This window comes from Vulpes vulpes, chromosome 11 (genome assembly GCF_048418805.1).
Source record: "Vulpes vulpes isolate BD-2025 chromosome 11, VulVul3, whole genome shotgun sequence".
NCBI classification, from domain to species: Eukaryota; Metazoa; Chordata; class Mammalia; order Carnivora; family Canidae; genus Vulpes; species Vulpes vulpes.
This window is the reverse complement of record NC_132790.1, coordinates 78,072,482-78,100,479: the sequence shown is the minus strand read 5'-3', so window position 1 is coordinate 78,100,479 and position 27,998 is coordinate 78,072,482. Positions and strand designations below refer to the sequence as shown.

Below are 27,998 nucleotides of genomic sequence, written 5' to 3'. Positions count from 1 at the left end.
AACAAGTCCAGTAAGTTCATGTGACAACTAGTTAATCAACAATCAACTAGTTAATCAGTAAACCTTCTCCCTCTTCTTCCTAAGGCCACAAGTAGACTGTCCCTTGTAATTAATTGGGACCACAAGTAGGGGCTAGCCAATGCCATGTAGGTGGATAGATACCATTTCCAGTGCATGCATGATACTCTGTGTGTGCACATCCACCAGCCAAAAGTAGAGGATTCATAAAAAGGTTTTGAGGCCCTTCTGTGTGATGGGTCCATTGACAGGAGCCCAGGTCTTGAAATGGCTGCACAGAGCAAAAACACTTCTCCCCTCCACACCCACATCAAAGGACCCACATTCACTTGTGACTGATGGCAGAAATAATATTTTATTATGTTAAGCCACTGAGACTTGGACATGAATGGTTACACAGTTAAGTTTCCCTGACAGATGCAGATAATTTGCAGGACTTCCACCTCATGATGGAATTCAGAATGCTGTCAGATTATTTCTCTCTGCATGTGAGGTTGGATATCTAAGATTAGTCATGTACATCACGTTGTCTGCTCTCTGTCAAAACATGAAGGACAGGGCCCCACTGAAGGGCAGCTTCTCCTCCTTCATCCCTGTGGCCAGGACCACATAGGCTCTGGAGCCTCCTCTGGAATTAAGGGGCTAGGGACTAGAAGATGTCACACTACCCTCAGGGAGAGAAGATGGGCAAAGGTTACTTTGGAAAAGGATTTTCTATAACTTGTACTCCTTACAGAGCTCTTCAATCTTTCTGTTTGGGACTGCAGCATACCCTCAACTTTAGCTCTCAGAGTGAGCTTACTTGAAAGAAATATCTATGTGGAGAAATAAATATAAAAAGTTGAACTTTAGTGCATGCTAATGCAACACAAAAACAACATGGAAACTTTCCTAAGACTCTTAAGAAGAACGGCAAATGTATTCTCTCTTGTTCCTCACAGGGTTATGCTTTTTCCTGACTTAGAAATTCATATCAACCAAGACTGATTAAATAGCTACTAAATAAAAATTTTAACAAGCCCTGCAGAGATACAAAAATGACAGTCACCCCTTTTAAAGAGCTTATATCCTAGCAGGAAGGATGGATAAACAATTTTCAAGAAAGAAAGAAGTCCAATAATATGTTTTAGGAACACAGGAAAAGAAGATTCATTTGAAGCACAAGTCATAGAGGGAGCTTGATGACGATAGTGACATCTGGCACTTTGGGAAGAATGAGTAGGATACTTACTTAGCAAAGAAGCAGGTGAAAGAATTACAGAGTGGAGGAACAGCATGTACAAACCAGAGGCAGATAAATAGTTGTTTATAGAATTCTCCTTAGTGTTCCCACTCCCCAGAGATTAGAGAACACCCTCCTCCACTGTGCAGCTACACAGCATATTTGATACCCTTGAAACCCCCTGCCAGATGAAGGAGGCTGACATGAGAAAATGTGCAGAGTTGCCAAAAGTCAACATTCAGATCTATTCCACATGGTCATCAGATCTGAGTACTGACCAAACCAAATTAATCACCCGATTAATCACCAGGGATTATAGAGAACAGTAGAGGTACGTAGATGGCCACAAATCACATGAGGCCATTTGAAATGCTGCTGAAATCAGGATCCACAGCAGTGTTCCAGGAACTATAAGAAAACTGAGATAACCCTAGGAGCATCCATTTTATTCCAAGCGTTGTGTGGAAACGCTAAGTTCGGGTACATTATTTTTAGGTCACAGGAAACATAGGTGAAGTGTGTTATAAAATGCAGAGTTTGTGTGGATTTTTAAGGTACTATGAAAGACTTCAGAGAAATTCAAATATCCCCCCAAATTTGATCCATGGGAAGAGTCTAATGTAGCACTAACAGATTCTGTGTCAGGATCCCAGGTCTTAGTCCTTGATCTGCCTTAAGTCCTTGATGTGACCTTGGACAAGGCTCTGGCACCTCACATTCCTCAGCAAGAGAGCTAATAGTCTGAACAAATGCCACAAGTTTTCTTCCTGTTTCAACACAGCCTGGTCCTAATTTCCAGTCTTCTGTATTTGCCTCATGTTCAGGACACTGTGTTACCTTTTCTACTCTGAGCAACTCAAGAGGATGTAACTCTTCCATCTGTTGTCTGCTTATTGGAAAATTACCAAATTCAATTGAATTGGAATAGTTACAAAACTTACATCTTTTTAAAAACTTCTCTTAGGAAGAATAATTTTATGATCACACTTAAAATCTCTACTACTCTTACAAAAATAAAATTGTGGGAACAAGTACACAAAAACACAATGGAAGTCCATAGGGAACTATGATTCAGTATAGATTCATCTGTGCCTACTTGTCATTAACAAACCTCGTATTACTTTGAATTTGAACTTGCCAGCATGGTCCTAGTCATTGATAAGGTAAACAAGATAATTCCTGGGAAAGCTCATGCAGGGAGTGTGGGAGGGAATCCAGTAAGAAGAGAGGAGAAAATTGGCTCTGTGATTCTTACTGCAAATTCCCATCAGTCCAGAGATGGAAATTTTAAAAATAGAGTACCTTAAACATAGACTAAGTGATCTGCTTGAGGCGCAAAGCCTTATGGCAGTTTGAATCAATGCCTTTGGCAATTCTCTCAACCAACTTCATTCCTGAATGTCCAGCTATGGTTTGTTGGGACTAGTCGTGTAATAAACACAGGAGTGTACGGAGGGGAGAAGACATGGCACATAGATTTGCATTAAGGTCTTCTTTTGTTTCCTAGATAGATATTTTTTCAAAGGATTCAGATAGCCCTTAAACCCTCAATTTTTAAAGAAGTCCTCATGAGTTCTGAGCTACAGAGACCCACAGGGTTCAATCCAATGTTTCAGCTCCCCGTATAAAGCTGCCAGGGTCATGGGACAATGTTCTTTCCTGGGACTAAGGGAGGCTCTTGGCTTGGATGGATGGAAATAGAAGGGAAGAAAGCAAATGCTGTGGAGGAGGATTTGCCTTGGACAGAGGAAGACTTAACTGGACCCTAAGGAGGGAGACTTAGAAACCATCTGGCTTCCAGTTGAGTCAAGAACTTGGAGGACAAGGGAAAATAGGCAAGGTAGGGAAAGAGGCAGGTGGAGAGAGTAGTCACACAACTTGTGACAGATGCCAGGAGCCTAAGTCTAGCCCCTGCTCCTTGCAGCTGGCATGGTTCCATCCCACCAAGACTGCGTGAAACAGCTGCCTCCCCCTTGGACTCTCCAGCTAACATCAGGGGTTGGCATTGGATTGAGGTGTCAGGTGGCAGAGTGGGACTTAGGAACCTGACAGACTGGAATGCAAATTCCAGGACTATGTAGTCTAAAACAAGTTGTTTACCTCTGACCTTCCCTTACCTCACCTGGGAAATGCAGATTATCATTATTAACTTGTGGGACAGTTATAAGGATTAGACCAACACTCCTCAAACTTTAATAGTCATGCAAATCATCTGGGGATCTTGTTAAAAACACAGAACCTAGGATCGTGCCCCCATCAGGCTTCACACTTAGCACAGAGTCTGCTTAAGGTTCCTTCTCTCCGGGATCCCTGGGTGGCGCAGCGGTTTGGCGCCTGCTTTTGGCCCAGGGCGCGATCCTGGAGACCCGGGATCGAATCCCACGTTGGGCTCCCCGTGCATGGAGCCTGCTTCTCCCTCTGCCTGTGTCTCTGCCTCTCTCTCTCTCTGTATGACTATCATAAATAAAGAATAAAAAAAAAAATTAAAAAAAAAAAAAGATTCCTTCTCTCCCTCTCCCTCAGCTCCTCCCCCTGCTCGAGCAGGCAATAAATAAATAAATAAATAAATATCTGATTTTAAAATGCAGAGCCTAATTAATTAGATCAGGGGTAGAGTCTGAGATTTGGCATTTCTCATGGACCTGGGTAATGCTCATGCTACTGGTTCTAGGACCATATTTTGAGTAGTGAGGGGTTAAGGTGAAAAGGCATGAAAAACCATATAGCATGGTGGCTAGAACTTCATAGGTGCTTACTAAACAGAAGCTATCTAATCCTTCATTATTATTATTTGACAGAGAGATCATGTGCATACATGTGAATACAAGCAGGGGGAATGGGAGAGGGAGAAGTAGACTCTCTGCTGAGCAGGGAGCCTGATACAGGACTCGATCCCGGGACCCTGGGATCATGACTTGAACCAAAGGCAGTCACTTAACCAATTGTGCCACCCAGGTGCCCCATAAGCTGTCTAATCTAATAGTCACTGGGCAAATAGGCACTCTTAAGGTCCTTGAAGAGATTCTAATAATAATGGCTATCCACCAAATATACACATAGAAAGTGTCAGTCCAATGTCCCTGTAGGTGCTACCTCTTAGAACTCTTATAACAAATCTGTGAGTTTATCCCCATTTTATAGGTGAATGAGTTGAGGCCCCAGTGCCAAGAAAATGTATCCAGATAACATATGGAATAAAAACAGGGTGTAAAGTCTCATTGCCTAATTCCTACCCTTGGTTGCTGATCCTGGCCTTAGAGGAGTAACAATCTAATGGAAAGCAACAACCCAAAAGGCCTCAGCAGTAGCTTATCCATGGCCTCTGAAAGAGCCTCTCCAGGCAACCCAGTATTTTCTTTAAAAGAAAAAAAAAAAGGGAAAAAGTCTTCCTTTATTCTAAATCCTGAAATTATACCAAAATTTAAAATTACCCCCCAATTTTTTTTACCTTCCTCTTAATGTTTCTATCTTGGAAAGCTGATTTTTCCTGTCTCCATGATAGCCAGCATTCTTTGGATTCTTCTTTTTTTTAAATATATATATATTTTTAATTTTTCTTTATTTATGATAGTCAAACAGAGAGAGAGAGAGAGGCAGAGACACAGGCAGAGGGAGAAGCAGGCTCCATGCACCGGGAGCCCGACGTGGGATTCAATCCCGGGTCTCCAGGATTGCGCCCTGGGCCAAAAGCAGGCACCAAACCACTGTGCCACCCAGGGATTCCCAGATTCTTCTTTTTTAATACACAGAAATAAAAATAGGGCTAGTTCATAGATTTATCTCATAGTGTTGTAAAGATAAAATGAGTTAGTACATGGGAAGAATTTAGAACTTCTAAACCCTCTTCCCCTTTTTGACTTTTGAACTCAAAATCTCATTGCTAATGGGAATTCCAGACCTTAAGCAAGTTATTTAACTTCTCTGTGTCTCCATTTCATCATAGGAAAAATGGGCCCATAATAACAGTTATCTTGCTGGGTTGTAATAAGGATTAAGTGAATCAATAAGTGGAAAGATCTTAGCACAGTGCCTGAGTCAATAAACGTAAGCCATTTTCCCAGGTAACATTTCAAGGGAACATGCACTAGAATTTTCATAAAGAAAAATGAAATTTGAAACCTGGCACTCAAATTGCATTTTCCCTATAATCCTCTGGTTTTTAACTTTAAAAAAACAGAGCAAATATTTTGAGACACACATAGCCAATTGGATCCAGGCACAAATAGTCCAATGCTGCAAAACTGGTATTTTTAGGGCTTACTTCTTTGCCCTACTAAGCTACTCAATGAATGTCTTTAAAAAATCCTTTAAGTATGCCCCCACAGCCTCTGAATCATGTTTAAATGGACTGAGAAGTTAGGGCATCTGTTTATACAATCATTTCAAATTGAACAACCATCATTTTTCAGAAGGGGCATATGGGCGTTGTTCTGTGAAATAAATAGCATAGGCGTGAAAGACAAAAAAACTCAAAGACTCAAAGAGATTCCTCAGGCAGATAATTCTGAAGACAAATTACAGGATATTCCTACTCTCCTAACAGAATCCCCCTAAGGATAACACACAGAGTAGAGGGGAAGTTAAAGGTGGCAATAAGCCCAGTTATGAAGAGATGAGGATCTTTCTGACAGGCCCTGAGAAGTGAGTTGTCATGTTTATGGTTTCTCTCCTTGCCCGTGTCAACAGAAACGGGGTCATCCATTACATTTGAGCTGGAAAGCACCATTTAGCACCATGTAACATTTCTACATTGTTACATTTAGGAAACAGAATTGGTTTGGGGCCAGAATATCCCCAAGAAATAGAAAGGAGAACAGAGACAAATGATGGAGATGAGGTCCAAGTATACTGAAGCTGGCAAATACTTTTCACATACCATTATATTCTTTAATCTGGAACCCAAAGCAACTAAGAGGGCAAGAACATTCTGACTAAATATTAACACTACATCAGATCCCAACAGTCTGCCCAGGATCCTTTCAGAGAGCCCCACTGACAGGCATCTGGGGGACATAATTATATCCCCAAGGATCACTCTCCAAATGTTAGGGAAATGCCTTTTGTTTGTTCGTTTAAAGTTTTTATTTCACTTATTTGAAAGAAAGTGGGAGAGAGAAAGAGAACACAAGTCAGGGGAGGAGCAGAGGGAGAAGCAGACACCCCAGTGAGCAGAGAACCTGCCATGGGGCTCCATTCCAGGACACCAGGATCATGACCTGAGCAGAAGGCAGATGCTTAATCGACTGAGCCACCGAGGTCCCCAGGGAGATGCCTTTTTGAAAATACATCATTACACCAGGAAGGGAACTAGATAACATCCCCTTGTGACCCTCTCTCCATCTTAAAGCTGACCAAAATGAGACTTAGAAAGACGAAAGGGCTTTTCCAAAGGCACTTCATCACTGATGAAAGAGCCACTCCCTAATTTTAACTGTTATTTGATTACACCCTATCTTTACGAATCCATTCAGGAAATTATTGACAGCCGCCCTCTTGCCAACCCATATCTGTCCACACATCCTGCTGGACAAGAGGGATGTAATAGCAAACAAGGAACTCATCCTCTACATCTTAACTTTGTTTCTCAAAACCAAAGGTATGTAGTCTAATAGTTTGCAAGCCGTCACAATTTTACCTATTGTTTCTCAGAAGCATATTCACAGTTGCGACAACAGTATCTGTCACCTACCATTTCTCATAAGAGAAAATTAAATGGTTGAGCACAGCTAAATTAATTAGCTATTTAGGTTGAACCATATGACATCTTCATTTCTACAGGTCTAACACAGTTGAATATTGGCAATGTCACATGGTTCAAACTGACATTCATAAGCATCCTGGAGTCTCTTAAATGTAGAACCACTCTCTATTTTTGATAGATCATCCCATATATTCCATGTGAATGTGTTATGTGAATTTCAGTTAGAAAAGCCAAGTCTGGAGAATAGGTACATAAATTGTGATATACACACTTAGAATAGATCAGAATAGTAGTAAAGAAGAATAAGTTACCCATATACACAACATAGATAAACAAGAAGAACTGACATTACGTTGAGTGGAAGAAGCCAGATACAAAAGAGTACATGCTATAGGCTTCAATTGATATTATGGCTCAGAACAAGCCAAACTACTTATTTTCCTGTGACTAAAGCCAGAAGAGCAGTGACTCTGCAGAGTGGATGGTTTGGGAAAATATGAGCAAAACTTATAGGATGTTGAAAGAGTTCCATATCTTGAACCATGTCTAGGTCACAAGGGTTTAAACATTTATAAAAATCCATCCAGCTGTACATTTTAACCTAATGCCCTTTACCCAGTTTGTTATATGGGTATGTATTTTATACCCCAAGAAAAGAAGGGAAGGGAAGGGAAGGGAAGGGAAGGGAAGGGAAGGGAAGGGAAGGGAAGGGAGAAAGAAGGAAGACTCTACAGACCTTCATGATATAATTTAGCGTAGTGGTTAAGCATAGGCTCTGAAGGCAAATAGTATTAGTCTGCCAATAACTAGGTTTTTGACTTTTGATGGTATACTTAACCTTTCTAAGCCTCAGTTTTCTTATCTTTGAAGCAGAGATGTATAGTAATACTCACGTCATAGAGTTTTGGGGATATTAAATAAATTAATGTTTGTGAAGCACATAGCACAGAATAAGCACTCAAGAGTGGCCAGTTAGTACTAGTAATAACACTAGTAGCAGGGTCCCTACTGAGGACCCCTGCTTCCCATGCATACACATTGATTTCTGGAGAATTCTTCCTCTGAAGCTCTCACTCAATGTGGTTCTTGATGGAGGGATAAAAGCAGGTACTAAGCCCCCACCCCCTCCAAGGCTCTCCTGCTTACCCACAGGGCACTGGGGAGGTTGTGTTCCTCCGTGAAGGTGATGACCGTAGAGGTGATATCCAGCGCACTGAGTTCCAGAGTGGCAGTGCTAAAGGCATCCCCACCATGAGTCCAGCCCGCCTGGAAGAACACAGCCACTTTCCTCATGAGAAGTCCAGAGCGCACACGTTTGAATACATGTCTTGCCACAAACCTCATGGCATCCCCAAGGTTCCTGCTGCCAGATGACCCTTGCAGGGGGATCCTCCTGACTGCCTGCAGGAGTGAGGGCTTCCCCTTGTGGTCTGAGAAGCGAATCAGGTAGTCTGTTTTGGCACTGTACGAAACGATGGCCACTCTGGCACCCGTTGGGCAGTTACTGTCACTTATTTCCATCTTCATCAACAGAGACAATAGAATGTTTCTCATCCTCTCAAAATCCGACTGGGAAACATCATTCGACATGTCCAAGGCAAAGACCACTTCGCTAGGGAACACTGGGCATTTGGAAACACCTTGACACAATGGACACACAGATTTAAGGTTTTCTGTAATGCGTCTGAGCAGGTGAAGTTGAGTGAATAGGAAGATACATTACTTACCTGCTGAACAAGCTGGAAGGGAAATTGTTTTGGAGAAAAAACAAGACATCGTTAGTTTATGTAGGCAGTGGTACATTTTCCAGCTGAGTGCCTTGATGTGAAAACCATCTCCTCTGAGAAATTCAAGCCGTGACCTTCTCCAATTCCTGCCTGAGTTTGGTAGAGACCTCTATTTGCCCCCGATATCTATTCTCCCTTTTTTTCTTTTCCTTTTTTTTAATTTAAATATTTTATTTATTTATTCATAAGAGACACAGAGAGAGAGAGAGGCAGAGACACAGGCACAGGGAGAAGCAGGCTCCATGCAGGGAGCCGGATGTGGGACTCAATCCCGGGACTCCAGGACCACATCCTGGGCCGAAGGCAGGCACTAAACTGCTGAGCCATCCAGGGATCCCCTTTCTCTTTTTTTCTATAGTAGTAGATCCCCAGTCTGTGTCTGGGCATATGGGTGCCTGGAATAAAGACTCCATTTCCCATTGGGGGAGCTATCTTACTAAGTTCTGAATAATGGAATAAGAGAAATAGTAGAAACAACTTCAAAAAGATAATCTTCCCCTTTCCCTTTTCCTGCCAGCTGAAGCTTGATCAGTGTTTTGGACCATCCTATTCTGAATCTTTTTTCACTTAGTGTATGATGACCATGTATTCTTTTCATCAATAAGTTTAGAGCGGTATCACCTAGTTCACTATAGATATGATATTCCCACCAAAATCTCTTTGTGATTAGCACACTTGTACATGTATCTGTGCCTCTCTGTTCAATTATGGTGCTATACGAATCTCTATCATTATGGGTTTTGATATGCAGGGTCCAATTGCTCTTCAGAAAGTTGTACCAATTGACACTCTTACCAGCAATGTGCACTTTTATATATTTCCCAAATTTAGATAGAAAGTTTTTTCTGATCTTAAAAATATTTCCAAGTGGGGGGACAAAAGAAGTATCTCTTTTTTTTTTCACTGCATCTCATTTATTTTTCCAAAAAGAGTATCTCATTTTCATTCGTATTCTTTGACTTCTTACGAAGTCAAACATTTTTACAGGTTTTTTGGTCATTTGTATTTTTTCTTCTCTGAATCTTCCATTAATATCTTTTGCCCATTTCTTCTCCCTTCCCTTCTATTCCCTTTCACTATTATTTATCAGAAAGGGAGACAGAACATAAAGACTCCTAACTCTGGGAAACGAACTAGGGGTGGTGGAAGGGGAGGAGGGCGGGGGGTGGGGGTGAATGGGTGACAGGCACTGAGGGGGGCACTTGACGGGATGAGCACTGGGTGTTATTCTGTATGTTGGCAAATTGAACACCAATAAAAAATAAATTTATTATTAAAAATATATATATCTTTTGCCCATTTTCAATCTAAGAGTTTTAAACACTAGGTTCAACAAATATGAAATATCTGTGCTTGTAGAGAAAAATGCTTGAGTAGGAACGATTGTATATATTTCAACATGTCAGAGTCAAAAAGGTTAGGTCCTTTGCTTGGGTCCATTGCTTATATTGTATATATTTTTCCCCATTTTTCGCTTTGCTTTTGACCTCACAGTGCTCTTCAGTATAAAGGAGTTTTAACTTTTGACATGGTCAACTCTGACATTATCCTTTGTGGTCAAAACTATGGTATTATTTTTTTATGATTTCTAGGGAAAAGGACTCCAGAATCTCCTTGAACGGCAACTGAATGAGAATGGACAGAACACAGAGTTTGAATAAGCAGAGGAAAACTCAAGCACCCAAATTAAGCACTCTGCCAAATCAATGTCCTTTTCCCCTTGTTAGCGAGTGGAGAAATGTACATATTACAGGATACAAATATCCTGGAATACACTGAAGACACTAAGTAAATTTCAATCTGGGAATGTGGCAAAATATTAAGATCTGATGATTTGTAATTCCATTTTTAAAACATAATGCAAATTTAAAAAGGACACATTTCTTATTGAAGTCTCCCTGGTGACTCCTCTTACTTAAATGGATGGGATTAAAATAACAAAACTTCTCTTTGTTTTGTGTTAAGAAGCACCCGAGATGCAGACATGCAAGTGTGCAACTGGCATTGCCTTTCACGGGGTGTCACATTATACTGGAAATTTCTTCACTGTTGAGATAGCATGCCTTTCAGCCACTTCATCTCTGAGACCACATTGGCAAAAATCACTTACCCAAAGGGAGACCAGCCGATATATTAATTTATAAGAGCCTTTCATGAGAGGGCACCTGGGTGGCTCAGTCAGTTAAGCTTCTGCCTTTGGCTCAGTTCATGTTCCCAGGGTCCTGGGATGGCCCCACATCAGGCTCCCTGCTCTGTAAGGAGTCTACTTTTCCCTCTCCCTCTGCGCCTTCCCCTTCTCATGCTCTCTCTCTCTCTCAAATGAATAAATAAAATCTTTTTTTTTTAGGAGCCTCTCATGATAGACAATGATACCTCCCAAATCTCAGTCAAATCCACAGGTGATTTATGTCCCTAGTCCATGATCATGACCTATCCCCACTTCACACCACTGGCCCCCATTTGAGCCTTTCCCAAACAACTTACGGCACTTTTCTTGTATGACATCAATGATTTCACAAGGCTGTTAGAAAGATGGAGAAAGACAGAAAAGGAAAAATATTTAATTTGAAGCATATTCCTTCGTGACATGTCATCTGGATATTACTAGTGCCTTTCTGAAGCTTTTTAAGCTACAATAGAAAACACAAAAATTGTAACAGCAGATGAAATGATCCAGAACTTACATTTCTAGATAAAATGGATATTTAAAAACATTTAAAATGTATTTTATATACAATAGAGTGCTCATATTATTAGTGATAGGTAAATATGGGGAACTTTTTAAATTTTTTTATCTGCCTCACAAAGCAATTCCTGGAACATTTCTTTAGAATGACTGCCAAGACAAGGACCCATCACACCTTTCTTAGAATTCTATTTTGTTCTTTTGATCTCTTTTGTTCTGTTTACCCTTTGATTCTATCACTTCTTGGTTCTCACTTGCCTCCACTTCCTTTCCCCCAGCACCAGTAATATTTCTGTGCATGTGAGATGAAAAACCATCATAATTTTGAGATTGTTTTCAGGTATGTCATGAAACATGAAGATGTATTCTACCATATGTTGGCCTATAAATACTTTATAAGCAATTTTTGAACTCTGCAAAAAGGCATATTGCACAGGGGTAGTAGCCTCAAAGTCTTTCCCTCCATGTCAACCAGTAGTAGTACTCAAAAACATCCAGAGTGCCTCCATGATGATTCAAAATACATTCTACTCTTTTCATTGATGTGATTATAACATCTCAGAGGCAAGTCTATAAACTTAAAGTACTAAAAGAATTTGTAAGAGGAAAAACAAAAGAATCTTTATAGATTTCTCTTTTGTGAAAGCGTAAAGTCTCATATGCTAAAAAGAATAAGGTTTAGAATTAAAATGTTCACCTACCGTCACATCTGCCAAACCTTTGGGGCCCTTGATACCCTAGAAAGAACAGAAATGAGTTTAAAATGTAAGATTCTGGGATCCCTGGGTGGCGCAGCGGTTTGGCGCCTGCCTTTGGCCCAGGGCGCGATCCTGGAGACCCGGGATCGAATCCCACGTCAGGCTCCCGGTGCATGGAGCCTGCTTCTCCCTCTGCCTGTGTCTCTGCCTCTCTCTCTCTCTCTGTGTGACTATCATAAATAAATAAAAATTTAAAAAAAAAAAAAATAAAATGTAAGATTCTGAGGTCCAATACATTGTTATCCAGAGTTGGCAAAACATTCTCACAAGGATACCATAGTACAAATACAAATACACCTTCTTCCCCTTCACTCCTGGCCCTGGAAATCTAATCCCTTAAGGAAGAAAGTCCAAGTACCTAGGAGGTATGTCCCAAACCTCAGAGTCCACGATATCCAGGAATATGGTACATGAAGACCCTTAGAAGATGAGGTCATCTTGAGAGTAAGCCATAGTTTAGGATCCAATTCAGGAAAAGGCCTTTCAAGATCTCAGGATCATTCAGAGACAGTTCTAAAGTAGACTCCTATCATTCCCTATTCCTCCTTCTCAGGCTGCCTACCTCCATCCTATCTTTACTTAGTGCTAAACAAGTCATTTCTGGAACCCTCTGAAACTATAGGCCTGCCTGAGCTACTCTGTGAGACTAGAGATCTTTGTTTTTATCTAGATTCTACAAGGTAGTAGTTTGTCTCCTCAGGCAGGTCACTATAATCTTCTCAGCCTTTGTTTTCTCATCTAAAATGGGCATGTGCATCCTTCTAAGATTTTTTATTCTATGACTTCATTGCTCCTCTACAGTAAACCCTACATTTAGTGAAACCACCAGGTTCAGCCCATGGCTCACTCACTGTACCATCCCTCATGAAATGACAGCCTAGCCTCATTGGACAAGGGGTGGGGCAAAAGGACAATCGCCCCCAAAGTCTTTCCCTTCATACCAAATGACCTCCCAGGGAACTTTAAAAATATTTGTGGACTTGCAACATTGTCAGTTTAGTTAAGATTATATAATTTATATTATATAATATAATAATTCTATTTTGTTAGGGTTTCCTTCAAACCCTGTTTGCATAAATGCTGCTCATTTTGTTTACATTGATAAATTCACCCTCCAGTAAGTTTTAAGTAAAATGTTTATTAATCTCCAGTCACTCTAATATCTTCCCCATGTTCAAGTTAACAGTATATATTGAATAAATATACTGTGTAAGGACTTGAAGCTAATTGCCCTCTAAAGCATTCCCTATACAGATCCTCTAGTGCCTCCCTCTAGTTCATTCCTTCATTAAGATGGCTCTTAGCAAATCCTTATTCACTTTTACACAAAGGTTGAGAATAAAAGAAAGAAGAGTCCATGTTACCACTGGTCCTGGAGGGCCTTGGTCGCCTGGAGTTCCAATAAGTCCAGGAAAGCCAGCATTACCCTAAAAATATCCAAACCAAAGGAATAAGATTCTCTTCTTGAATACAACTTGATTAAAGCCATCAGACCCACTTTGAGATACTAAGTTATCATTATTTCTAAGATCCAGTGAATCTGCTATGGACCAGCTAGTTTATGAACTATATCAATTGAGTGAGACACCGAGACTAGAGAGAGAAAGGGTCTCCTTATGAGAGTCATCTAAATTGCCCCCTACATACCTAATCCCAGCCAGCATGTGGACATACACACACTTCCAAACCTAGTCTTAAAAAAAATGATTCAATACTCAGTTTAGACTCCAGATCATATAATTAAAAGAATACAGGAAATATACACTGAGGGACTGACATCAAGAGAAAGGACAATTTCTTTCACCACCTTCTGGTCTTTAGAGTCCAAATAACGGTATATGCTGACCATGTCTCACTGCTCGTCTTATAGGTATTTGAAATGACACAGCATTATCTGCATGTAATTGATGTTTAATCCTTTTTTATTTGAAACCAGAGACATAAGCTTAGCTGAGGGGGCCATATTAGCCAGCAGCAAACCAAGTTAGGCGTAGATCCATTTTTTCTTTATGTCCTTGCCAATATATGAAAATACCAATTATTGAGTACCTAGATAATGAATATTCTCTTTCCTCTTTTCTGTACCAAACAATAGTCTATGCCTTTTTCCCAGAAGGCCTTGCTCTCTAATGTCTATTAGCTAAACACTATCAAGGTTTTAGATATCCACAGGCTTTTTCTGAAAAGAGTTGCCAGTGATTGCAGCTTTTCGAGATTGAACCTTTGGAACCTAAAGAATTTTTAATAGCAGGCTCTACAAAGCCATAGTGAAAACACAGCTCAAAGTCCACCAGGATGGCAGACACATTCTTGAGAGCCTAGTCATAAATTAGCTAAGAGAAAGTTAAGGCTTGGAAGAATCATAAGATATAGCAATTTTTGCTCTGTAGCTAAAACAATACTCTTCCGAAGGATATCCAGACTTATCATAGATATTGATCCTATGTAACTCCAACTTGGATTTTCTGTTATTATGCTTTGATGAGCTGTGTTTGCATTCACAAGATCAATGAAAGTGGTATTAAGGGGGCGGGGGGGAGGGTGGTGGTGAGGAAGACGTGGAATGTTTACTGCCTGAGGAGGACAAGAGCTCCCTGCTGAGAAGTCCATGAACCCAAGAGAAATGCTCCTGTGAGTACTGTCATGATGTGGGCCTCTATACACCTTGGGAAATTCCTTTGGTTCTTACCCTCCTCCCTCTGATTCCCTTTGCCCCCTTCTCTCCTCGGTGGCCTGGGTCACCATCTTCTCCCTTAATAGAATCAAAAGCAAAACCTTAATTTGAAGAAAAATAACTAGAAACAAATGATACATGCTGCATACCAGTTGTAACACCCAGAAAGATATCTTCTTACTTGTGCACCAGGAAAGCCAGGAAATCCAGGTTCACCCTAGTGTCAGAAATGAGATAAGGTCTTGTTTAATGTCATGTGATTAAGTATTTCTTTGACATTCCTCAGAGAAAAATAAATAAACTATAATTTTAAGAAAACAGACTCAAAACACGTGCCAGGAAAAACAACTATAGCAACAGTTGTTATCTTGAGCTATTCCCAAGTGGCCATATTTTATTTCTATAATTCAGTGTGAAGCAACTTGCACATGATTTTTACCGATTCTAATCCTTTCTTCCTCTTTGCCCTTCTGGCAAAGAGAAAGATCCTTCCCTTCTTTGCCAGAGGAAAGGAGACAATGAAACTTATTACATATTGTGTAATGGAACTTCCTTCTTAAGGATTTTTATCTATTGGTCTAAATAACCAGAGGTCTGAAAAGAACCAAAAGAAGGTGTACCAAATTGACTGCTGGAAACAGGTGCTCATTGTCAGATCAAAGGCACCCTACAGGGGCACCAGTTGGTTAAGTGTCTAGCTTTGGCTCAGGTCATAATCCCAGGGTCCTGGGATAGAGCCCCACAATGGGCTCTCTGCTCAGCCTGCTTCTCCCTCTCCCTCTGCCCATTCCCCTGCTCATTCTTTCTCACTCTTTCTCAAATAAATAAATAAAATGTTTAAAAAACAAACAAACAAAGGCACACTACAAAGCAACTGTTCATTCAGCAAATATTTAGCTAGCACCTACTACATGCCAGGCACTTTTCTAGATACTGGGAAATCAGCAGTGAACAGAACAAAGACCCTGCTATCATGGAACTCACCTGTTAGGGAAGAATAAATGTATGTCAGGGAGAGATAAATGCTATTCTAGAAAGGGCATTAAGGGATAAAGAATGGCATGGATGGGGTTGGGAAGGAAATAACTATTTTATATAAGGTGGTCAGACAAAGCTTTTGGTAATGGCTGCCTTTGGGCAAAGACCAGCATAAATTGAGGAAGCCAGCCAAACAGGTATCTGGGAGAGAGCATTTCAAGCAGAGAAATGAGTGTGTGAAGGAGCCTGAGGCAAGAATATGAATGTGTTCCATGTTTGACAAACCCCAAAACAGAATGGCAGGAGAAGAGTGGGAGGAGATGATATCAGAGAGTTCACAGAGGAGCTAGGTGGTAGAGAGTCCTGTAGGCCATGTTAACAGTGGAATTAATTCTGAACGACATCAGGAGTTGAAGCTTGGCTTTGAGGAAAAGAATAACATGATCTGATTATTCATTTAAAAGATGGGTCTAGAGGTGCCTGACTGGCTCAGTCGGTAGATTACATGACTCCTGTTCTCAGGGTTGCAAGTTTGAGTCCCATGTTGGATGTAGAGATTACTTGAAAATAAAACTTTAAAATAAAGAAATAAATATGGCTCTGGTTGCTGCTCAGAGGACTATTAGATGAGGTGAGAATGGAAGCAAGGAGCCCAGTTAGGTGGCCTGGTCCAGAGGGTGGCAGGGTGAGAAGTGATGAAATGCTGGATTTATTTGAAATGTAGACTCACAGCATTTGCTGATGGGGTAAATATAGGAGACCACTTATTAAAGATGGAGCAAGTGTCTGCCTTAAACAACTGGCAGATGGGAAGCTCTACTCCCTGAGATGGGGATGGCTAGCAGAGGGACAGGTTGTCAGGGGAATTGATTTTGACTGACCAGATATCTGATGATATTAAAGGATTATTGTTAATTCTTAGGTTGACAGTGGTATGGTAGTTCTATTTATAAAGAATCTTTTAGAAGTACAACTTGAAATATATATTCATGGAATATCTGATACTTGGGATTTGCTTCAAAATAATTGGGAGAAGGATACATGCACGGCAGAGTGCATACGAAATAAAATAAAACTGGCCAAGGGCTTTTCATTGTTTGAGCTAGATGATAGATACATGGGGAGACATGTCATCATATTAGTCTCTTCACTTGTACATATGTTTGAATTTTTCCATAATCAAAAGTTGACAAAAGAGGAAGGACAAAGGAAGGAGGAGGAGGAACAGGAGGAGGAGGAAGTTGTTTGGGGACATGCCAATTTTAAGGTAGAAACATGTTTAGAGTTTAAGAGATTGGTCCAAGCTGGAGAAGTACACTGGAGATCACAGGATAGATGACACTTGATGCCATGGAACTGGATAGGGTCATCTGAGAAGTAAGTAAAGAAGGGAATAAGAGAAGTACAGGAATAGAGCCCTGAGTCTTCTAATACTTAGAGGTCAAGAACATTCAAAAGAAATAGAGAACAAGGAGCCAGTTAAAACTAGGGAAGTGGTATGTTCTGGAAGATGAGAGAGGAAAGGTTTGAAGAACAAGCCTATGACCACCTTTGTAAAATGCTGCTGAGACTTGGAGTATGACGTGGGCAGAGAACTAACCACTGGCTTTAGCACCATGGGTTTTACTTTGACCAAAGCAGATGTAGTTGAGTGGGCAGAGCTAAGAGGTGAAGGTTCAATTGTCATCAGTTAGAGAGAACCAGAGGAAACAAAGTGGAGTTTCTCAACGTTGGCACTACTAATATTTTGACTATACTTTTGGTTGTAAGAGACTATCCTATGTACTATATGATGAAAAATAGTATCTCTTGTCTTTATCCACTAGGTGGTATTTGCATCCCCACCACCAGTTGTGACAACCAAAACATTTCCAGACATTGCCCAGTGTACCCCGCACTAAGGGTAAAATTACCGCTGGGTGAAAACCACAGATATAGAACTACTCAGCCGCTAGGGAGAAAGGGGACGATGGGACTATGTAGTTAAGTGAGGAGTTTTTATTGTTTGATTTTTAGATGGGCTATTATTCCCACCTCTTTGTATACTGATAGGAATGATCTATGGAGAGGGAAGAAAATTTGATGATGAAGAAGAAAAAGAAGCCAGGACGTTAACGAAGCAAAAAGGGAATGGAATCCAGCCCATGAGAGACACAATCAGTCTTAGATAAGGGCATGGGCTCTAATCCATAGCAGTAGGAGGGAAGGCAGGAGGGAAGCCAAGTAGGTTAGCTTCTGTGGTGGTGGATGTATGCAGAGGTTCTCTGCTCATTTCTATATTTCTCCTAATTAACAATGAAACAAAAAGCACAACTGTCTGCTAAAATGTATAAGAGAAAGCTGATCTTAGAAGTTTGAGGGAAGGAGAGAAGGGATGAAACAGTCGATTCAGAGAGGAGAGTGAACAGGCAAGGGGAAGGCAGCCAGCCAGCCAAGCAGCAATAAGGGCTGTTTAAAGTAAGGCCATTAAGCCTTGCCAGGAAAATCCCATGAAATGTGGACTGAATCTGTGTGTTTCACAACATTATTCATACCACAATAAGCATAGGCTGCCCTTGGATTTAGTGCAGGGCCAGGACGTGACTTAAAACATGGACATTTGAATTCTACCCAGGATTCCTCTGCTATGCAAACTCCCCACTAAAGATGAAAGACTTAATTTGCCAGGATGGGGCTCCAATGAGCTAGCTTCTACACTTAGATCTATCTCTAATCATGTGTGACCAGCTGTGGGACCACTGGCAAGCTACATCACTTCTCTGCACCTCAGTTTTCTCATCTGTAAATCAAAAAGGCTGAGCTAGATGATCGCTGAGGTCCCCATTGTTCATTATTGCACAGATATTTGCTAAGAGCTTACGATGTTTGGGGCATTTATACCCATTAATTGTACTCAGGGCATTTTACTGATCGATAAAATGGCAGCAGTGCCATCAAGGGCAAGAAGAGAATTTCACAGAAGCTAGCCTGGAGTTAAGTAGCTGGGCATCCTTAAATATCCTAGTGATTTCTTATGTCATGAAGCAATAAACAGCAACTTGCAGACTGAAGCAGTCAGGATAACTGTAGCTATTGCTATTTGATGTGTTCAAAAGCTTCACAGGACTTCCATTCTTCAAAACCTCTGTCAGCAATCCATTAACTACAATATGCTAAAATACCATCTTCTTATGGGAGTAGAAATATTCGAACATACTTGTTGAGTACCTACTCTGTGCCAGGCTTGTCCCAGCAATAGAAAATTGAATAAGATCCAACCTACTGTCAAGTTCACCAACTGGAAGGTGGATAAATATGTAGGGATAAATTATAATATAGCCTCAGTGGAAAGGGGCTACCATAGAAATATGACCAATGCACATTAGAAACAGAGTATAGGACCACCAAATCTGCCCGTGGAAATCTAAGAAGGCTTCTACAAGGAGAAGTTGATATGTGAGATGGTCTGAGAAAATGAGTAAAATTGTCCAAAAGAGGTAAATGGGTAAGGACATCCCAAATATAGGCAAGAGTGTTTGCAAAGGCAAGGAGTTAAGGAAGTTCCTGGCTGGGGTGGGAAGATCTGGCACAGGAGGAAGATGAGGGAAGGTGTTTGATCTTTAAATAAGGCAGTAACAGAATCAGCTTTTGTTTTCCAAGGAGGGAACTCTGGCAGCTACAACATGTCATAAACAGCATTCAGAAACCATTTCTGGCACACCACTTGGATAATAAGTCTTATTCTAGTAAAATAAAATAAAAAACTATAGTCCTTAGCTCAGAATACTCTGTAAGGTAAGCCTCACCTTTTTTCCTTTTCTTCCCGGATGTCCATATCCATCTGGACCTAAAAGACCCTAATAAAATGACACAAGATGAATAGTAGAGTTACCCAGATCAGTATTTTATTGATTATATTATCTGAACCCTTGGATTAATCAGCAGTCTAAGGAAGTGGTGAAAGCAGAGGGGCTTGGTAGAGGCTTATCCTATCTCATAGGATAAACACTAAGCTATCTTTACAGGATAAAGAGAGGATAAGGGTTTAAAATTTTTAAAGACCATGGAATGAGTCCTTTTTTTTTTTTTCCAGTTTTTAACTCTTCAGTAAGATTCTATACCTCTGCAAGATGATATCATAGTTGTAGGAAGCCAAATCACCATACAAAATCCCCCTTGGGCTTTTCTTGCAGGATAAAGTAACAATAGCAGAAGCTCTAGAACTTGGTAAATCGCTAGATAAAGACAGACTTTAGGGGAAAAGATTGGGATAGAGGCAATGCAATTGAGTGAATCCATGCATAGGATATAAACCCAGACAGACTTGAACTTTCATTCCATTTCCAAACTGGCTGTATGAAGGGCCTTTGGCAAATTATTCGACCTAAGTTTCGGCTTCTTCATCTGTTAAATGGGGTAAAACACCACGCACATAGCATGGTTGCTGGGAAGATTGAGTGAGAGTATGCATGGAAAGCACTTTGCACAATGCCAGCTCAGAAAAAGTACTTGAGAACGTGGTCATTATTCTGCAGCTGATGGCAACAGTAGTAGTGATGATTCTGGCAGAAGAGTAATAATGGTGGTGGAGGTGGTGGTGGTGAAGGGGCCATAATAACAGTGGTGGTGGAGGTGATTGGTGGTAGCAGTAGTGGTGGAGGTGATGGTGGTGCCAGTGGTGGTGGTGGTAGTGGTAGAGGTGGTGGTGGAAGTGGTAGTGGAGGCAGTGGTAGCAGTGGTGTTGATGGTGATTTTGGTCATGATGATGGTGCTGGCAGTGGAGGCAGTGATAGAAGTGGATGCAGTTGGTGGAGGCAGTGATTGTCAAAGTGGAGGTGATGGTGATGCTAACATTATGAATAAGTTGACGATACTACTGCATCTGTACACATATACACAGTGTGTTTCCCATATTAAGGAGTGAGTTCAGAAACATTCAGGTATTTTTTGCTGAACGGATAAAAACTGCACTAAACCACATAGTCAACTGCGAAGAACCAGTTTAAATTTTTAAAAATATTTTATTCAAATTTAATCTGCCAACATATAGTATAACACCCAGTGCTTATCTCATCAAGTGCCCTCCTTAGTGCCCGTCAAAACCAGGTTAAATTTTAAGCCTGGTTTAATAAGGCCAGGAAATACAGATCTCCTTCTTATGGCCTAGGAGGAAAGTTTGAAATGTTAGAAAATTAAAAAGAATAAGATAAAGAATATTGCCAAAGATGAATTATTGGGGGACAAAAAGGATGCAAATGAGGTTCCTTTGCTGTTATTCTAGCTCTCTCTGCTGAAGGACACACAAAGCCTCAGGCATCTACAACCCTAGAGACCCAAACTGTCTATTTTGGAGATATCTGCCTCTGACATTCCTGAACTGATACCTTCCAGAAAGACATTGCTCCCTAGGGAGAGATCTGCAAGAACAACCTTTGCATTATTTTAAATTAGGATATTTTAACAAAGTTAAACAGTGTTAACTTCATCATCTGGATTAAGTGTAGATGTAAAACACTACCTGTCCCAGATTCTTTTTGACAGTAATCCTGTTCTGTTCTTTCCCTTTCCACAATCAAGTCTGAGCTTTTTGGTCTGGTTTTTCCTTCTCCCCTTGCTAACAAATAAAACTTCAGTGCTGAGTATAAAGCAACATCAGGTTTTCTCCACTGTTGATGAAAGAAGTCTCAAATAAATAGGAGCTGCGGGAAAGACAACATTTTTCCATACCATAAAGCTCATTCCAATAAAAATGGGAATTGAAAATAGTCATAAAATACCTAACCTACTCTTGTATTTAGAGGGATGACTAAGGAAGGTATAAATGCATAGCCCTGTCTCTGGTAGAATTATCTGTTGAAGTAAACCTTTGACGATCCGTGGTCTCCAAAGGTTATTTCTATGCTCTGGGTAATTGAGCCCATGCACTTAAAAGTTTGCGATTCTGATTGCCTGTCTTCTTTGTTTCCCTGGAAAAAAATGTCTCATAGAACTTGTCTGTACTCCAAAAAGTCTCAAATGCTTGTAAAACAGCTTTGTCAAACAGAAGAGGGACTTCCCTCTTCAACAACATGGGAGAAGACAAAGTAAATCCTGAGATGTCTTTAGGTTCTTTATTGACAGGAGGAGTTTGAGAATCTTTGACTCTTTAGATTCACAGCAGCTCTGGTGGTAAACATATTTGTGTCCCGAATATTCATCAAGAATATCATAATTTTGTGTGAAACAAGAATGAATAACAAACAAGAAACTGAATTGAGTCCAAAACAGAGGAAACAGACTTACAGGTTGCCCTCTCAGTCCTTGTGGGCCCTGTGGGCCTGTGGCTCCTGCAATGCCAAGCTCTCCCTTTGGCAATAAAAGGTAAACATGAAATTAATTTTCTCCTATGAGTTCATGTAACTTTATGTCATTTTCCTTAGAGATTCCACAGTTCCCCCTTTCCAGGTTCTATTGGCATCACCATACAGTCCAAGGTAAGTATCTTCCTCTAGACTTTGTTACATACAGATAACTAACAAATATAGCAGAGGTTTTGGCACTGAAAATTAACAAAACCAGGTATGAAGCAGCAGTAACAGAATATTATATTATTCTGGCTTTTTCTAGATATGAATGTGAGAATCTATATTTGTAGCAAATCCACATATTTATCTTTTTATTGGTATGTCTTTGCCTACTGATATAGGTGGCCATCTATCCATCCATCCTGCTACATGTCAATCTATATGGCTTTCCTACTCTATCAGTCCATCCAGCTATAAGGTAATTAATGGCCAGTCAATACCACTACCAACCATATCAGAAATTCCTGCTGGAAGTAGGAGAGACGCGTATAAGAAAACCCAAGTTGCAATCAAAAAAGACGTGTTCTCTGACACTTACCTTCATTCCTGTTAGTCCAGCTTTTCCTTTCATACCAGCTGGCCCTGGAGGCCCAGGAATCCCCTGCAACAAGACCAGGACTGAGATCACCTTGGGTGCCACAGAGTTAACTGTCTGACTGATTATTATTGAAATAGTCTGGAACTGGTAATATACTCACAAATCACCTTTCATGTTTTAGTCAATTAATTGTATCCTTCAATATGCAAAATGCTTCATATGCACATTTAACCTCTGGGCTAGCAGGGGGAGGGGGAGGGGAGCGGAGAGAGGAGGAGGAGGGAGGCTTTCTACACAAGAGTCCATATCTATCAAGTACTGAGCACTGGAGCAATGATCTGGCTACTAGAGGGAAAAACACCATTTGATTAGGAGATTGGGAAGACAAACACCTGGACTTTCACTCCAAACAAAATATTACCAAATGAGAAAGAAAACAATCGGTTACAGGGCTAGACTTTTCCTAATCAAGAGTAAAAACAGAACTAGGGCATAGGCCATCCCAGAGCTGCTCCAGACCCAGATGTTTATCCCTAACTTAAATCATGTTGCTCAGGGTTTAATCTATGTCAAATGCTCCCATCATTAGGAGGCACTCCTGATCATCTGTCTCAGTGTGATCTGACTCTTCTAAGAACCACAGGGATTCTGGGTCAGGAGCAGAAGGGGCACCAGAGGGAGCCAAGCTGGGAGCCAGTTTAGACACTAACCAGATGACAAATCATTTTTAATCTCTTGGGGCCTCAGTTTCCTCATCCATAAAAATTGGGATAGTAATGCTTCCTTTTACGTTTATGAGGAGTAAATTAGTCGTTTATACCTCTTTTACAGTTCTATTTTTTCTTGCACTATAAAAGGCACTATGAGCTTGTGTTAAACACCCTTGGAGCTCTGACCCAATCTCATTGATCACTATATTCCCACAATATACCTAGAGTAGAAGGGGGTACAGCCAGTGATCAAATTAACTATCTCTAGAAACCCTTGATACCCACCAATCAGTGGGTATCAAGTGTAGCTTTACTTATTAGTCTGGCACTCAGGTGTATGAACTGGCCTTTGTTAATGAGCAGCCCTGCTGCAGCTTTTAATTTTTCAAACCTACCTCAGCACCCGGTAAGCCTTTGTGTCCAGAATTTCCTGGTGGTCCTTGCCTTCCTCTCAGTCCCTGATCAAAGATGAAATTAAAATTCAACCAATGCTTATAGAGTGACATATTTTCCATGTAACCACAAAGTCATGTTGGCCACCGATGGGAACACAAACCTGGGTGCCCTGACCCAGCACTATCAGGTTTATCACACTCTACTCAGCAGCATCTGCAGGGAAACATGCCAGGCTCGCTCCACCTGAGGCATTAGATGTGAGCATCGATATCTGTAACGACCTCTGCAGTTGAATCTGATGAGCCCTAAAATTTCAGGACATTGCTTTTGTATTTTAGTACACCCAACTAATTTTAAATCCTAAAAGGGGAATGAGAGAGAGGCTGCTAGGATATCGATCTTCTTTGAAAATTCAACCTTTTTTTATAGATACAAGGGCTGAGGACCAAGAGTACACTTTGATTTTATCAAGAACCAATAGCACATTTCAGTAGCCTAATCTCACTGGGCACATTGCTGGGGAGGTACTCATTTTCTCTCCAATCTATTTAACTTTAATGATTTCAACACTAATTTTTCTCTAGCTTTTCTGAGAAATGCTTTCCTATTAGAAGCATTGATCATGGCTTCTATACTCCTGCGTGAGGTATTGTGATCACCTATTTAAATAGAGCATCATACCCACATGCCGGTGGAAGGTGAAATTAAGGAGAGGTCTTATTGATTAACTTGCTCATGGCTCACAACACAACTTATTCCCCATGCACTCAGTGGTATGATAAGGTGAGTATAAAAGAGAAGGCCATAACGAAGCAGTGCTGGAGGGTCCAAATTATTTGATTTAAGACAGTGATCAAAGGAAAGGCAAAAATCCATCGCTCAGTTGTTTCCCCCTATGTTCAGACACTATTTTCTATCATAAAATAAATACAAATCTCTAATTACACTTTGATCACCCATTTTTTTCTTTAGTACCTTTGTCGAGTCGGAAAAAAAAAAAAAAAAACAGAAACCTTTCAAAATTATCCCCTGATGCTCAGAGAATTTTTAAGGTTATGGAGAATGATTCAGTGTGTTAGTAACATTTGTTGTTTTAAAGTTCTCCATTTGATACTTGGAAACAATTTGGCCTTTAAAAGAAAGATGTAGAACATGTTCCAGAAGGGTTTGCAGAATGACAGATTTGGGTTATGCTTAGAAGATTCCAAAAGAGCTGGTTGGAAGTTCAAACTTCCAGTTATCACTGACTAGTTTACAACACCCCACTTGAGGGCAAGACCCCTCCTTGCCTTAATGTCCTGAACATCCCTCCCTATTAGCAAAGTGCCCTGTATATGATAGCTAACACTTTGCTGATTTTTCATGCCAAATTGAATATAATTTTAATGAATTAAGTGCTATTTGAGTACTTTGAATACCCAGCTTCAGAACAATCTGAATTGTTCTCTTGTAATTCTCTTGTAATCTGTAATTAAGAGTACAGATTTTGTAACTAGCCCTCCTGAGTTCAAATTCCATCTTTATCATTTACTAGTTGTGTGAGCTTGGCCAATTTACCTAACTTCTCCATCCCTCCATTTCTCTCTGTAAAATAGGGATAATAACCCCCCAGTAAAGGATCAAATGGGTTAATACAAGTTAATATCTGAAACATAAGAACTCAGTAAAGATTAGCTATTGGAGTTTAACCTGCCCAGGATAGAGACTGTACAATTTGCTTCAGAAGGCTCTGGAAAAGAGATATCCAAGGCCATTCTGATATATGTTAAATCCTATCCAAGAAGCTAAGTCATAATTTCAAACAAGTATCTTTTACCACTAAAAACAAGTTCACTAATACAACCTGTGAGCCTGGAGATCCAAGCTCTCCTTGGTAACCTTGTTCACCAGATTCTCCGCGCACACCCTGTCAAAATAAACCAAACTTAGTGAGTTCAACAGCCACCATTAGTGTTCCTATTGAAGGCAGGCTTCCTTGCAAGATGTCACTTGAAAGCCACAAGAGAAAGACAAAAAAAGATTTTGATCATCTGTGCTCAGTTCTCTTAGGGTATGGAATTGGAGAGAGGATATGGGGAGAGGGGACTCGACTTATGTTGGAAAAACAGATTCTTACTGTCTTTCAGAGTCTTTGCACGTCTCAGCTGGTGTCAGAAGCAAAATTGCTTTGTTTAAATAACCCAAGCTCCCATTTTACTTAATAACAGTTTCCTAAAATCCCATCCATTCCTTTTAAGGGATATGGGCTAAATGCTCACTGGTGTTAAGGATCCTTATCCCATGTGGAGAAACTCAAAATGTTGAACACAGTGACAAATGCAATATTCTGGGTAAGACACATACAGTACATAGAGAAATGACAGAAAACTGGCTTTAGAACCCTATAGATTCTTATAGTATTAAGCTGGCTCTCTAGGCAAATTCATGCCAAATTGAGCTGGCAAAGGGTGAGCTGTTAACATGATTCATCTAATAACTGACTTGATTTCTCCCTCAAATTAATATTTTCACTTCTACAGAGAAGATACATTTTCTAAGATTGAGAATAATACACATTTTGTGAATTATTCTGCCTTCTTTTTAACATTGTTCATGTGTTGGGAAGGTTACTATTTATTCATAGATTCGCAAAGAGAAAAAAATCTTAAACTCAGAATTAATCACTATGTGGATCAATTCCTCATGCTTCTTACATTTTTAAAATTATTCAGGTAAATGGGAAGCACTTCTATTAATCATTCCTGTTATATTATTCTGTTCTTTAATAGTTTATTTCTAGATTTATAAATGTAACTATGTTTTAAAAGGCATGTAGCTAGAAATTTTGAAATAGGTTGTGAAATGTTTTCACATCACATTACTGACATTCACAGTGCAGCATTCTGAAAACATTGTGGCTCTATTGAGCAAATTTCACACTCTTTTACTATACCTCCATGTCTATACACACATTTATTTTACATTTATATTAAGGAATCATTTCAGCAAAGCAAAAGCAGGAGGAAAACAAAAACCCTTTAATACAGTTTTTCTTTACATCACTGACCATGATATCTAATGTAATAAAATTACCTAAATACTCAACATTAGAATTGTTTAGGAAATCATTGTTCTTCTACAGATATGCTATAATATATGAAATAGGAAGATTTGGAAACAGAAAAGTAGACTATAAAATACTATACCTGCTATAATAACTCTTTATTGTCTACCTAGTATAGGAAACACACAAACATGAAAATAATTGCAGGAGGCTAGTGGGTTTACAGACACTTAAAAATGAATTATATTCTTAATTTTATCATCATTAACAAATTAAAGCTTTCCCTTATCGCCAAAATAATCTATGCATTGATTTGTTTGCCATAATACAATGTTTTTCATTTAAAAAATCTTATTTAGAATTCCAATTTATTATGCATCTTGTAGATGCCAGCATATCTAATTTTCTAGACAATAATGAGCCATATTTTCCCCAGGTCCAAGGGATGCTGTAATTGGGATTCAGCACCTCTGTAAACTGTACTCCTCCAATAGTACTTGCTTATCTTTAGCAAGTTACAGCCTCAAAAACATAAATGGATCTGTATGGCCAATGTTCCCACAGTGTGTTAACTAGCAAACTATTGACATATTGGATAAGCCCACTTCACACTGGAATCTACAAATAGTTATGATTTTATCTCTATTTCAAAAACTCAAAACTTGAATAGGAAAAAGAGCAAACAACTATTGGGATTCATCAAGATTACAATGTGTTACATGGAGAGGTTTCCCATTAAAGACAATAGTTTGCATACATTATTCTCTGCTCCCAAAATGAGAGGTCGCTGTTCTACAATCTGTCCCCATAAGACAACAGTGCAGAGACCCAGAGAGCAATATGTCTGAATTAGAGCAGGAGGATAGAGGGCCCAGGAAGGAGAAATCCAAGAGAAATAAACCTCACATGCTTGAATATACTGGGAGATTATCAGTTTTCTCAAAGAGTTTTGTAATTAACTGATAATGGGCATAGAAAACACAAAACAAATAAGAAGAAAGGGTGCCTCAAGGAAAACAAACATTACCTAGATGTAAATAATATTTACCTACTCATCATATGAATAATGAACTGACTTGACGAAAAGTGAAGAAAATACGAATATTGCAAGGATGAGCTGGAAGGAAGTGTATGGAGAAGGAGATGGGCAGGTTAAGAAAAAAT

At 39.9% G+C, this 27,998-nt stretch overlaps 1 protein-coding gene across 1 annotated transcript in view; it reads right to left on the bottom strand.

Moving 5' to 3' along the window:
* LOC112932544 (collagen alpha-4(VI) chain-like) overlaps positions 1 to 27,998 on the bottom strand; it is a 91,013-nt gene that overhangs the window by 14,544 nt on the left and 48,471 nt on the right. The window contains exons 21-32 of the mRNA XM_072726798.1: positions 25,635 to 25,697; positions 23,791 to 23,853; positions 22,686 to 22,748; positions 22,086 to 22,148; positions 19,610 to 19,660; positions 15,028 to 15,063; positions 14,862 to 14,924; positions 13,537 to 13,599; positions 12,116 to 12,151; positions 11,213 to 11,249; positions 8,669 to 8,680; positions 8,088 to 8,581 (exon numbers count right to left, since the gene is read on the bottom strand). Of these exons, the coding sequence (XP_072582899.1) occupies positions 8,088 to 8,581; positions 8,669 to 8,680; positions 11,213 to 11,249; positions 12,116 to 12,151; positions 13,537 to 13,599; positions 14,862 to 14,924; positions 15,028 to 15,063; positions 19,610 to 19,660; positions 22,086 to 22,148; positions 22,686 to 22,748; positions 23,791 to 23,853; positions 25,635 to 25,697 (1,044 nt within the window). The remainder of the gene's footprint in view (positions 1 to 8,087; positions 8,582 to 8,668; positions 8,681 to 11,212; positions 11,250 to 12,115; positions 12,152 to 13,536; positions 13,600 to 14,861; positions 14,925 to 15,027; positions 15,064 to 19,609; positions 19,661 to 22,085; positions 22,149 to 22,685; positions 22,749 to 23,790; positions 23,854 to 25,634; positions 25,698 to 27,998) is intronic.